The 13949-nt window shown below is 39.1% G+C and overlaps 1 protein-coding gene across 44 annotated transcripts in view; it reads right to left on the bottom strand.

Moving 5' to 3' along the window:
* The window catches only part of TCF7L2 (transcription factor 7 like 2), a 244004-nt gene that overhangs the window by 16243 nt on the left and 213812 nt on the right, over window positions 1-13949 (bottom strand). For 32 of the 44 annotated variants that reach the window (XR_008933334.1, XR_008933333.1, XR_008933336.1 and 29 more), the window contains exons 6-9: window positions 9335-9437; window positions 6739-6825; window positions 2142-2282; window positions 212-371 (exon numbers count right to left, since the gene is read on the bottom strand). Coding sequence is in view for 39 of the 44 variants with exons in the window: in XM_056850592.1 (XP_056706570.1) it covers window positions 212-371; window positions 2142-2282; window positions 6739-6825; window positions 9335-9437 (491 nt within the window). In the remaining 5 variants the exon portion in view is untranslated. The remainder of the gene's footprint in view (window positions 1-211; window positions 372-2141; window positions 2283-6738; window positions 6826-9334; window positions 9438-13949) is intronic. The other 12 variants (XM_056850597.1, XM_056850598.1, XM_056850606.1 and 9 more) reach the window with 3 other exon arrangements.

Raw genomic sequence — 13949 nt, 5'->3', positions numbered from 1 at the left:
TTATAAGGCAGTTTCTGAAGAACTTTAGGGTACGGGACCAGGAGAGAGCTCACAAGTTCCACTGGGCAGACACATGCCCTTAATCACTCAACGTAACTATATCATTTCATTTTAGAAGTATGTTGTACTCACCTTTCCGCCCTTAGTAAACACACACGCACCACATCCATAGCCCTGACATGGACAGACACAGGCCTGGCGAGTTACCTACCCTTCGACCAAGGATTTGATTGATGGCTGCACTCTCTTTCAATGTGCATTCTGCTACAACCTTTGCTCTCATTTCCTTCATATACAACATAAATGCATTAAGAGGTTTCTTTATGTGTGGCTTCTTTTTCTCCTCTTCTTTTTTGGAGTCCTGATGTTTTCTGTGCAGTTCAAAGAGAAAAAAAAACACGGAGCTTGTACAAAATAATCCGTTCTAAATTCTATGTTCTTACATTTCTTTCCTTCTAGCACAATTAAAACCACTTTAATGGGATCACATTTCCTTTATCTTACATTTGAAAATCTGGCGACTAACTGTCAAAGGTGTGTTAACCTCTACTCTCAGAGGAGAGCAACATTCCCCTAAGGATAGGGCCAAGGGCTGTGGACGGGGGAGCTCTTTTCCCTCTTACCTTTGTTACAGGGTAGAGTAGCAGCAGGACATGTCCTGCCCCCTCATGTCCTATTGATCATCATTCAGCCAAAGTATTAAGTTGGCAGCAAGAAAACATTCACATGGCTTAATGGCTTAAACCCTGCCCCCCCCCTCCCACCCAGGCTATTCTGGAAATACTTTCCTAATTTGGATGTTTTGTATTAAATATCTGCCTCCTTCTTTCTATTTGTAACTTTCCCCAAGCTTTGGAAGGCTACACTTTTCTTTTTCAGCTTTGGACCTTTAAACTATACAACCTTATATTTGCATAGTGGACTACCATTAAACCCCAGATTTTTGTTTGCTTATCCAGCAAGACGTACTGGGGTCTTAAACAGTTTGGGGATTGACAAGCAGGAGAGGAGTGTCTTGCTAGACCTTAAATTAACCTCTGGTTTAGGTGAAGATAGTTTCAGAGGGCAGCCATGTTGGTCTGAAGTAAAACAGCTGGATTCGAGTCAAGTAGCACCTTAGAGACCAACAAGATTTTCGAGGTATAAGCATCTGAGAGTCAAAGCTCCCTTTGTCAAGATACCAGATGGTTTAGGTGAAGAAAGTAAAAAAGCCTATCCTGTCAGGGCCTTTTCAGCTGGGCCTGTTACAAGAGAGCGACCTCAAAGAACACACGAAAAGCTTGCTGGATCAGACCAAGGCCCTCTTTCTAACAGTGCTCAGCTAGATCCCTCAGGGAAGTATCCCTTTTCCATTTGTTTCCTGTATACGACAGTACACTTTGGAACAGCAGGGCAATCTTATGAAGATTACTCTGAGGTGAACAGTTTAGTGCAGTGTATCCCAGCTAAGTTGGATAGAGGCTGGGTGCAGGGAGGCCCTTTTGGATTTGATCGAACATGATCCTGAACCATAAAGTTAGGGCAAATATTAAAAATCCAACACCTGTGTATGTATTTCATTTGGGCAGCTGAGAGAAGGCTGTAATTGTGTGCAGGACATATGGGAACCTACGGACTACACTAACCAGTGTGTGTTTAGAATCCCAGACAGCCGCTGCACCCTGCATTGTTGGGACGTACCTGGTCAGGGAAATCCAGGGTTGTTTTAGATGGCGTGAACTCAATATTGCTATTCTGAAGCAGAAACGAATGAATATACAGACACGGGATTCCAGAGTGCTTCAGCTACTTTATTTTGTTCTCTACCCTGGTTCATTAACAGTCTATCGCTGTTTGCTGCAGACTCCATATAACTAAATAAGTCTCTTAGCAAACCTATTTTTATAGGCACTTTTTATCTCGCTATGAAGGAAAGGTGGGTCCAGGGAGGCTCTGATTTTAACATGGGGTCTTTTTGTGTTTAAACCTCATCTGATAATGCAGAGGCTGATGTAGTTTAGAGGCCGCTGATTGTGTATCCAAACCCAAAGCACTCAACGGAACGTCTACAATAGAGGGACAAAGCCAAGCCCAAACTGCTAACCAAACATTAAAGTAAAACGAGCTCAAAGAAATAGGAATATATATATAAAAAAACTTACGAGCTGTGGAGTGAGCCAACATCATTCTGGGAAGATTCCTGTTTGACTGTTGGGGTGACTATGGCTGGATGAGGGATCCCAGTTGTATGTAAACTATGGTGTGGAGGGACCATATGTGGAGGGAACCTAGAGGAGAGAAAGCTGTGTAAATCGTCAGAATAAAAATGAATGAAAAGGGAGGGGTGTTTACACGCATATAATAAAAAAGGCATACAACAAGAACACAAAATTTAGACAAGCATATGAGAACTGGCAGTAATACTACGACATATTAAGCATTTTTTTAAACAAAAAAACATTACAGCCAATTACCCATTTATTATAACTATTGACTTCAGGATTTTTAACATCTCTAACAAACCCAATGCATGGACTTGGACATGCAATGGAATTTCTGTTAATCTACCTCCCTGTAAAACACACAAATCCTAGTCATTGCATATCATGGGGAACCACAGCCTCTGGAGACTTGAATCTCAAACCAGACTGAAGATTAAAGGATTGCTATTTTGTTGATGGGTATTGGCAGTGCATTAAAATATTAATTGCCCCACAATTTATGTGCCATTAAGTATCTTATTAAATGTATTCATCATGTTTTCATTAAATGTATCATAAAGAAGTTTTGTTTAGCCTTTGCCATGAAATAAATGTGCACACAATCAAAATTTAAATTAATGTGAGGCATTTGGTTTAAAAGCTGCTTTGGACCATGAAAAATATCTTACAGAAGCCTAATGCAGAGAAGGGATATATTCTATAGTTCACATATTATCCCAAAATACCATTTTTTGATGTAAGCCGCATTTAACACTACTGCATAGTCTACAGATACTGAGGATATGAACTGGTTGGGACTTCGTAAAATAAAAGAGGGAAAACTGGGTAATTTTTCTAAAGAAAACAAATGGGAGGGATGATAGCTATGACCAGTCCCATAGTCTAATGGCTACTGCCATATGAATGTCCATCTAGTCATCTTTTACAAAACAAGAATAAGCATACTTGCTAAAAATAAAACAATTCAAATAATTCAATTTTATACATATGCACATAACAGCTTTTTAGAAAAACACTCAGTATAAGAAACAGCACAGCTTTTAAAAAAAAACACTCAGTATAAGAAACAGCAAAATTATAGCTGAATAGGCCCTTGGCCTTCAGTTCTAAGGAAGACTTTGGGTAGTTGATGATAAGCAAGGCACTTCATCCATTTCCATCTTACCATGTTATTTCTGCCACACATGGTCCTCATGCTTGGAGAATCAAGCATGACCAATATGGGATACAACTGGGAACAACTGCAGTCCCTGCCTCATACACCAGTCCCAAAATAAGTGGGTTCCAATTAAAAAGGCAAAAATGCCTCTGCCCCAGAGACTGTGGTCACCAGGAATAGGCTTAGCCCTGCTTGTTTAGTGCCCCAGAATGTATTTTTTTTCTCCTAAATTTGTTAAGTTCCTTGCATTTTTGAAAGCCTATAGGAAGCAAGGAAGGAGAGGTATTTGCATGATGGCAAATGAGCAATGTGCATACCTGTGATAGCGAAATTTTGGTGGCATTGTGAACAAAAATAGATCTGTTTGTGGTGGGAACTAGCCAGAAAGTCTTTGTACCCCGTTATTCTTATGTGAGGTGCAGACTGAAAACTTCCTGCAGTTTACCATGATGTTCAAACTGAATGAAACAACAGTGGTCTTTCAGATCTAAACAAAAAATGGGATTCTAGACCACAGCTTAATCCTGATTTAAATCCTTGTCTACGGGCAAGAAGACAAACCACAATTTGCTGTTTCATCCAGTTTGGATGTCCTGATGCGCTTTGATCCAAACCAAGAAGTCTCCAATCTCTGCACTGAATGTCAAAGGAACTTCCTGGTTTGTTAAAGCATGGGGTGGACAATGCATGGCCAAAACCCTACAGACTGTAGAAACAAAGAAAGGATGTGATGCTGCATTTGTAAATGAGAAACCAAGAGGTTCTGTGTTGCACTGATCAAAGTCACCTTCGTCAGGTGACTTCACCATCACAATTGTTTATGTGAAATTACCTTTTTCCTATATGGAAAAATCAACGATTGATGATTGAAGTTTACTGAGCTTTTGGAGTATGGCCAGGCACAACTGCAGTGGGCATACCAGTATCAACAGCACTGAGTTGTCAAAATGGGATGATCCCAAAGACAGTTTTTAAAGAAAAGATGAACTGGGCCTTGATGGAAGGGTGTAAGTATATGTAGTGTGAAAACCTGCAATCTACCTTAGTATTTACATTCAGATGAGAAGGCACATAGTTAAACATATATTAAATATTAATAATCCCTCTTATATTATTCAACACAACAGGCCATGATCATAAAGGCGACATATCCTGCACTTCTGCATGTCAAAGAGGGACAAGGCTAAACCTTTGAGGGCAATGGCATGATGAATATTGCCAAAAGTATTTAGCCATAAGATAACGCATATTAGCAAAATGTTAAATGTATTTGCACAGGCACATGTTTGTCTATCAAATGTACTCTGTATGTGTGGCAAGGGGAGGGGTATGCTTTTATGCATGTCCAGAATTTCTATAAACGCCACATGTCTGATTCTGTGTGTGTGTGTGTTTTTATAGATGCCATGTTGTATAAAGGCCCCCCCTCCCTGCTCTAAGAAATTCCTTTCTGTAGACAAATATTCTATGAATTGCCATAAACACCCTAAAAATTCTAAGCAGCTCATTATATACCCCTGTCTGCTTTTATGGCTCCAAGCCAGAATATAATGATGAGCCGTAACTTGTTAAGGACAACTAATTTTTTGTTCCTGGCTGTCTCAGGGGCTTCTCTCTTACTCACTCTCACTTTACTTCACTGTTGACATGTTTCTGTTAACTGGATGTCATCTGCCTGCCTTGATTTTATGCACAAGCAGTGGGATGCATTTTTTCGTGCAACAATTCTGCTTTGAGTTGCATTAGATTTGTCATTATTCTCTCATTTTCCCCTTGCACTTGTAACATTTCATCTATTCCCTGCCTTGGTTTTTTTTTTTTTTTTTTTTTGAGCCACGGTGCACCCACATTATGGTTTATACATGATCTTGCTCCCTTTGAAGCTGGCAGATTTCAGAGCCAGCCCTCGTCAGGAGAAGTGCCTGCTACCAATTTAGCAGGCTGAGGGCCCCGAGCTCCAACATCTCAATCTAAAGGGGGTCACAGAGTGGCACAAGCGAGTGTCAGCAAGTGCTGTTTAATTGCCAATCTAGGCTTCTCCATGGTGTTTAAAGTATAATGACCCATCACTTAATTCTGAGAAGTCCTGGCCCTGCTGCTGAATAGAATGAATATCAAAGGATGTGCTGGAACAGGGCAAGGAGCATACAATTCCTGTAACTGCTATAAGTATAATAGACTTGTACTTCTGTCGTCCCATTACCACAATAATGTATTTAATTTGCTGTATACCCTTTTAAACTAGATACCTTTCATAAAGGCATATCTGAGGAATATAACTCATATCCCTGTTGTTTCTCTCTGTTCTCCTGCCCCGTGCAACCCCCCCCCAAACAAATACTTAGAATAGCCTTACTAATGATAATTAAAATAAGGCGACTCCTCTCCCCCTGCCTATGTTTTCCACCTCTGTGCAACACTGACAGAAGGTTTTAAGTTTTATGTGAGGGATTCCGGGGTATGAATTATTCTTGTGTGTACCGAGTTTGTTCCTTTTATTACATCATTTCTGCATTTCAGTCGTTTTTTCTATGAGACAAGAAGTTTCCTTTTTTTTTGCTTCATATATTAACCTTCATATACTAACTGCTGGGACTGGAACGGTACAAGGAGGGGGGGATGAGGGGGAGGTGGAACCTTGCTATGTAATGCATGCTAATTTAATTATGTGCCATCATCAAAATGGATTAGCTGTTTCAGCCCATCAGGAAAGTCTAAACCTCCACCGATTTAATTAACTAGCCTGAAAATCAGATGAACAGAGAATAAAACTATCATTAGGAGCAATTAGTGATTACTTAAACATAGTGCTGCCAAGCAGTTTGTAAATAAAACTACCAGCCCTTGGAAAATTAGCTGGAATTAATTGGAGGTTGGGGTAGGGAGAGCAATATATACTTCAATATATAGCAATATATAGAGGATCAGGGAGATCTTTTTATGTCAACTAAAATGTTTTGAGCTTGGGTATGAGGAGAAAAAGTAGTAGTTTTTCTTCAGTCTTATTGTATAATAATGTCTACACTTTCCTTTCTTTGGAGCAAATTCTAGTTTAAATGAGAACTGCAGAGGGAGCAAAAATGTGCAAAAATATAGTCTTCCAGGTTCTCATCTTCATGGGTTTATTAGGTGTGTTTTCCTCGCTGTTAGTAAGCTAGTAAATGATATAAATGCAATCCCCAAACTCTCGATTACAATATTTTACTTATAACTTGATGTGAAGGTCAGGGAGAGGTTCCCCTTCCTCGAAATGTAAAAGGAATATCCCTGCTTAACTAAGTCAAGGTATTTTTTTCTAGCTGAGCTTCCTGTTCTACACAGAATGATAAAGAGAATGAGCAGTTGCCCCATGTCTGCACCCAGGTACTTAGAACTCACCTTGACATGGAAGCGTTGACAGTCAGGGCAGTTGGGTAGGGATGTCGGAACCCCCCTGTTGTGATTGGATAGACTGGTTGACCTTGCCTAGAAAGACAGGGGAAGAAATGAGTGCAAACAAAACAAAACAGGGGTATGCATTTTTTTAAAAAACTTCTTTTTGCACAGTAAGCTTTATTCTCATTTGATCAGAACAAAAATCTTGGGGATTGTACAGCATGGATCAAAGGAAAGAAACACAGAACAATTTGAATGCCATAAATCTGATACGAATGGCTAATTAAATTTTATAACCTCTGCTTATGTCAATAGAGACCCTCTCCCCAAGCTGAAACTAGGTGTTTTGTTGTAATAATTAAAGGCGAAGTCTTGCTTGCTTTAATGGAGCCATCACACTAATTGAGGGCTACACATCCAAAGGAAAACAATAATGAATGTAAATTTATACCAAAATAAAGTACAGTGAATCAAAGGACTTCAGTTGCGCTTTGGGCCTCTTTCGGTATTTAGATCTCGGTGAGAAAACATTAAATTAACAGAGCTTAATTTGTAGCCTTTTGTCAGATTAACAAGTGTTGACAAGAGTTACCGGGGGAGAGTCCCCAAGAAGTATTGTGGGTAACCAATAGACAATCATACTTCATTACAATAATTAAAAAATACAGCAACATGCAAAACAGCATCCTCATGAAAGCTACATAACTTTTTCTGATTGAGGTTTGTCTGTGCTGGCTAGTCCTTTTCATCTGTCCTTCAAATGTATCAAGTGAGCAGGTAATATTTTATTAGGTTTAAAAAAATACTCTGCTAAACATTCTCAAATAAATCTTACTATGGGTGGAACCCATGGTTAATGTAGATAATAACAATAAATATAATAACAAAAACTAAAATAATAAAGAACCCATCAAATCTTTGAAAGGATTGTATGCTGTTTGACATATACCATAGTTGCATTAAAAATGAGTAAACATGTAAGTATTTACAACAAAGTAGGTTTCCATGTTTCTGAAAAATCTAATCAGTTATTTCCGAATCTGTTGAATCACCTATATGTACATAAGAATATGGAAACAGCCAATAAAGTGCCAAGACACTAAAATAAACAAACTAACTATCTAAAACTGACCAAAAGTGTCTTGGCCTTTGATTGGCTGACTATCATGGCCATCACGAGGGTACTGATGGCAGATTCTACTTATTATTCTCTTTCCTTCAAAGTGTGAACATTTTGTACCATAAGTAGGATTTGCTTTCCCACAACTGTAGGGCTTTTTTCCTTGGGGACCACACTGTTCCTCTACAAAATAAATAATGAACTACAGTGTCAGGAAGAAGGCGGTATACTATCTGTAAAAGTAAACAACTTCACCCAGAAGGGATGGTAAAAAAAAAGTGACAGGTTCCAATTTTGCAGATTTAGTGGAGCTGTATATAGTGTAATAGTATAACATTGGCATGACCTGTAGTGCACTTTTCTCCAGAATAAACAATTTCTCCTCATTTCCAAATGAATGTATTTTGGGGTCAATAATTAAAGCTGCCAAATCTCCAAATTAGATTAATAAGGCCAGTACTATGACATATCCATTGATAAAGAGGTAAGCAGCATCACAAATAAATGCTTCTGCAGAAGTGAGTCCTATCCAGAGGTATGAAAACATATTCTAGATAGAAATTATTTCTGTATACCTGTTGAATATGTTTGACCAAAGCAATAAACATTTTACATGGTCACTTATTTGGTGGTGGTGGAAAGTGCTGTCAAGTCACAGATGACTTATGGCGACCCCAGTGGGGTTTTCAAGGCAAGAGACATTTGGAGGTGATTTGCCATTGCCTGCCTCCACGTCACGACCCTGGTATTCCTTGGTGGTCTCCCATTCAAATACTAGCCAGGGCCGATGGTCACTTACTTACACTGTATCAAAGCCAGCCACGGTTGAAGAAAGCCTCTTTACCACTATATGATTGTAAGGAAGCAAATTGTTCTGCCTAAACATTGAAATTCTCTCATCTTTCTCCTGTTTAGGGGAATTTTAAAATCAGATCCTCATTTAACTCCTTCCCAATATTTTGAATAATGTTTCAGATCATAAAAGGTTTTGGAAAGAAAGATTACCTCAAACCCTGGAAACAAATTATAACATGTACATGGACTTTTATATTGATAATAGCAGTGCAATAAATTATCTACAAGCAATATTTCTGAAGCTATTACTTCAGGAGCCACTTTACCAAACAAATAAGAATGTTGTCAAAAATGAGATAACCCAGGAAGTGTCATTCCTCAGGTCTCCTTCTATTAAGATCTGCCACTTAACTTCTTGTATTAATGTCTGAAATTGATGTGTCATGGGTCATCAGGAATTCGGACAAATTAAATAATGCCCACATGTTCTATATTTATTGACATCCATCACTTTGTTCATTAAATCTTACTGATTTGCCTACATCATAAGCTGGCAACGGCCCTTCATATTCATCTCAATATACATATTTCAGGCAAAGAAAAGAAGAATGTCTCACCCATTATATGCATGCTTATACAAAAATGAAAAATAAAAAAGGAAATTAAAGAAATGGAACTCCTTACTGTGGTACTAACCATCCTAGCGGATGGGGGATTTGCCCTACAGTGCCCGGTGATAGCGGATAATAAGGAGATATATCTGGAGGGTGCGGAGGCCGTGGAATTCCTAGGGAAGAGGAAAAGGAAGCATCATAAAAAAATGGGTCAGGACAGAAAAAAGGGGGAAAGAAAGGAGGCAGAAAAGTCATACAAATCTCTATACCATGAGTAACACTCTTTCTGCCTTTTATAACTCTACTTCCTATTCTCGAGACATGGCCTACTGCCTTTGCTTGTCCTCCCCAGAGCAGCCTACTTAGTACAGTAAGCAAATGAGACTCAGCTACAGAAGTAGGACATTTGATCTGTTTTCTTCCCCACAGTCAAAGACCATGCAGGACTTTGTTCTCCCAAAGCCTTAAAAGGATGGAGGCTCCCACCCCACTTTCATTTTGTACGATCATATGTGTCGTCTCCTTGTGCGGCCACCTTTGGGTCACTGTAAAGTACTTTCTAAAATAAACCATTGTATGGTTGGGTGTCATCCTATTTCTGGAAGGTTATTAAACTTATCTCAGACACATTTTAACAATTTACTTTCGTTTCTAGTTCTTGTTTATTTATACACTAATATCTTGATTGAGTAAAAAAATGGAATTCTGAGACTATGAATCAAAATAAAGATTGAGAAGCATATTTCAGGGTGGAGTGACTCATTAAATTAATATGAAGTATTATCGCCCTTCACAAATTAGGCGTCCTCAGAGACAAAGATCTGGGCAGATATAATGCTCCCCACCTAAAACATACTTAAAAGTGTGAATGAGACACTGGAGTACATGAGTATTTCATCTGCCCTTCACCTGAAGCATGGTTAAGGTTATATTTGCATCAAATTTAATTGTGGGTAATGCTAAGAATGTGGAAATACTAGTTATTTGACAAAGAATGTGGAAATACTAGTTATTTGGCTATCATTAACCACATAAATGCTTAGAAAATGGTTGAAGTCATTAGGGGAAGGATGAATTTGTACATGATAGTGAAAGGCTGGGGGAGAGTGTGTGTAACAGCCCATTTCTAAGAAAGGCTGAAAGTGTTTTGGAGGCGGAGTGACCCTGCTGCCAACGTAACTGCTCTCTTATTCCGTGATAAGAGGCACTTACGCTGGTGGCAGGGGCAGTTCTGTCGGCACTGGGATGCCACGGAGCTGCACGCCGCTCCCTCAATGCCGCAGTCTCTCCAGGACCTAAATCCCAGAAAAGAAATGAGGCGCTGGCGTGGGGAGGGTGTTCCCGGGGCTTCCAAAGCCCCTCCAGCCCGGGAAGGCCCCCCCCCACCTGGCGCACCCTCGGTGTTCTCTATGGGGGGAAATGCCCTATTTTCCTAAAAAATCTTTTTAAAAGGCTTTTTAAAGCGTTTCGGCAGCTAGGGAACCTCTTTGGAGGCACCATGGCGGCGCCTCAGCCATGCTATCCCTGACTGCCGAAAGGCCCAGGAATGAGTTGTAATTCTGCAGTCCATCACTTAATCAAGATAATATATTATACCAGATTAAAGTGGTGATAATAATAATGAGAGAAAACTCAGTGTGTAACAATAGTGGAAACTGATACCTCTCAATCTTAGACTTGTCACTGTGAATCGTTTTACATAGCATGCAACAACAAACCTGGGCCTGCTATTGAGCATACTCTCAAGGCAATGCTTCCCAGCTTTTTGATTAATGTACATGCATTTTCAAACGTCTGTTTGCCATATTCAAATTTCACTTTTTTGGGGGGGGGGTGAACACAAACATATGCCACTGATTTACACATGTCTTCCTAATTTATTGTGCAATAGTACTGGTGTCTGGAACAAGTTTTGGTTTCTTTTTCAAGCTTTGTGACTTTATTTTATTTATTGTCATAAAAATTGCTGTGGCATATTTGCTGGTTCTTGATTTTATGAACTTTAATATGCCTTGAATGGTTATGGTTGTAAGGTGTATATGCAGCAACTTGCTGAAGATAAGCAAGTATTGTTCTGATCAGTGCCTGGATGAGACCCCTCCAGGGAGACCTATGTATTACATTTATTAGTTTGTTTCAATGTCTATAGCCAGCTTTCCTGCACAATGGGGAGCCAAAGCAGCTCTTCCTTCCATTTTATCTTTACAACAACAACCCAGTGAGGTAGGTTCAACTGAGATAAAGTACAACTGTCTCAAGGCCACCCAGTGAGTATTTATTTACTTCATTTATACCTCACCTTTCTTCCCAATGGAAATTTGAATTGGCTTACATCATTCTCCTCTCTTCCATTTTATACTCACAACAAACCTGTGAGGTAGGTTAAGCTAACAGTGTGTGATTGGCTCAAGGTCAGCCAGCAAGCTTCCATGTCTAAGGTTGGGAAATACCTGGAGATTTGGGGGTGGGGGTTGAGCCTGATGAGGATGGGGTTTGGTGAAGGGAGGGGCTTGAATGGTGTATAATCCCATAGGGTTCACCTTCTAAAGTGGCCATTTTCTCCAGGTGAACTAATCTCTGTGACCTGGAGATTACTTGTAATCCCAGGAGAGCTACCATCTGGAGACTGGCATCCCTATCCATGGCAGAGTGGGGATTTGAACCTGGTGCAGAGCTCTGATTACAATCTAAATTCAATCCTGATGGAAGTCAGTTTTAGGTAACTGGCTTAAGGTTGACTCAGCCTTCCACCCCTTCTGAGGTCAGTAAAATGAGTACCCAGCTTGCTGGGGGTATAGGGAAGATGACTGGGGAAGGCAGTGGCAAACCACCGTGTAAACATAGTCTGCCTAGTAAACATCGTGATGTGACATCACCCCATGGGTCAGTAATGACCCGGTGCTTGCGCAGGGGTCTACCTTTACCCCTTAGATCCTAGTCTGACACTCTAACCCCTACACCATGTAGGCCACCTGGAGTTCCATGATGGAAGAAAAGTAGGATATAAATGTAATAAAATACATATATTAATTAACTGATCACTATTAAACTGTTAACATGGAACAAAATAGTGTTATTTTGCTATTTATAATGCATCTCTACTGTCCTTTGGGGAGAAAGTAACCTGTATTTTCGGAAAGACAAAATGAAGGATGGAGTCCTTGAAACACTTCATTTGGAGTTGTTCCAGTAAGGTCTCTGGGGCTCCATATGATTCCAGTTTACAGATTACAGCTTGCAATATTGAAGCCCTTGAACTTTCTCAAGTGAGTATTACAGGGTTGGGTCATCAAGAGAATGAAACTCTTAACAATATAGCAACAGCAGAATTAAGAACAGGGAGTATTAAAATGAAGAGGCGCTGTATTCACAGCTGAAAAACTATTTTTTTAAGTCACTTGGGATTTTTAATCTCTAAATTAAATCTCCCTGTGTGACATTTTCAGGCAGACAGCTTTTTCTCCATTGAAAAAACCAAACAGATTAACTGGGCTTTAACCATAGAGTGTGCTGTTTGCACACTTGAAAGAATGTTCACAGAAGAGAAGTAAACAGTCTACAGAGGCTAATCATATGTTTCACGATAACCATTTAAAAACTATTCCCCGTACTACCATTATTTAAATGGGTGTTAGACTGTGCAGCCATAGTACTTGCAATACCTAAAGACTGCTGGATGAGGTTCTTTCAAACCTATGCAAAGTTAACACTAACTACAGTCTAAGGGCAGTCCAATTGTGGAATTTGAAAAAAAAAATTAATGTGCCAGTTCACTCATTCATGGACTGAAGCTTGGATACATTATCTACATATGTTAATCTCAACTAGGACAATTCTTTGACAAGCACTGACATGTATTCACAGTTTCAAATTTACTTTTTAATTAACTTGCAGGGATTTGGACTAACAAAAAATGTCCTCTGAGGACTCTGTGCAGTCTGAAGAACAAAGACTGACACTATTTCATTCTCTACGGCAACAGGCTAACAAGATGTGTGTGTGTGTGTATTTGGTTAGCAACAAAGTCTGGTCTTTAACACCAATAAATCTAAACATGGTTTCCAGTGCCTTGTGTTAATAATAAGTATGCTTTGGATTGGAATAAAAGTTTCTAGAATGTAGCAGACTGGTTAAAAATTACAAGAGAGTATCCAATCCTGCTGTAACGGGACAATAAAGTGTACATTAAAAATATAATTTAACTTGGGATCAAAGATCATGAATATTAATCACTAGTCGCAATATGCAGGACACACAAGTCTGCAACAGCTCCAGATAAGCCAATGAACTTCTCTTAAAACATTACCTATGAACTATACATAGATTTTATATGACTTTTTTAAATTAAAAAAATAGAATTATGAACACCTAAGGTACAGTGTAATCACTCACATGCAATATATTATTGCAGACTCATTTCAGATTAAGAGGTAGATTGTATATTTCTTATAATCTAAACACAAACATCAAGCAATGGCACCAAAATTGAGAAGCTCTAACTTTTAAAAAACGGTATAATCTCCATGTCAAACCAGGACAGAGAAAGTTAGCAATCTTAATTTGTACGGTTTGTCCTACAATTGAAGCATAATATCTTCTCTTCCCAAGAATATTTCTTCAAAATGCTTTAAAAGTATTCAATTAACACAATTAGTCAAAATATCACCAATAGGAACTGATCTTTA

The sequence above is a fragment of the Euleptes europaea genome, chromosome 5, assembly GCF_029931775.1.
Source record: "Euleptes europaea isolate rEulEur1 chromosome 5, rEulEur1.hap1, whole genome shotgun sequence".
NCBI classification, from domain to species: domain Eukaryota; kingdom Metazoa; phylum Chordata; class Lepidosauria; order Squamata; family Sphaerodactylidae; genus Euleptes; species Euleptes europaea.
This window is presented reverse-complemented; position numbering and strand designations above follow the sequence as displayed.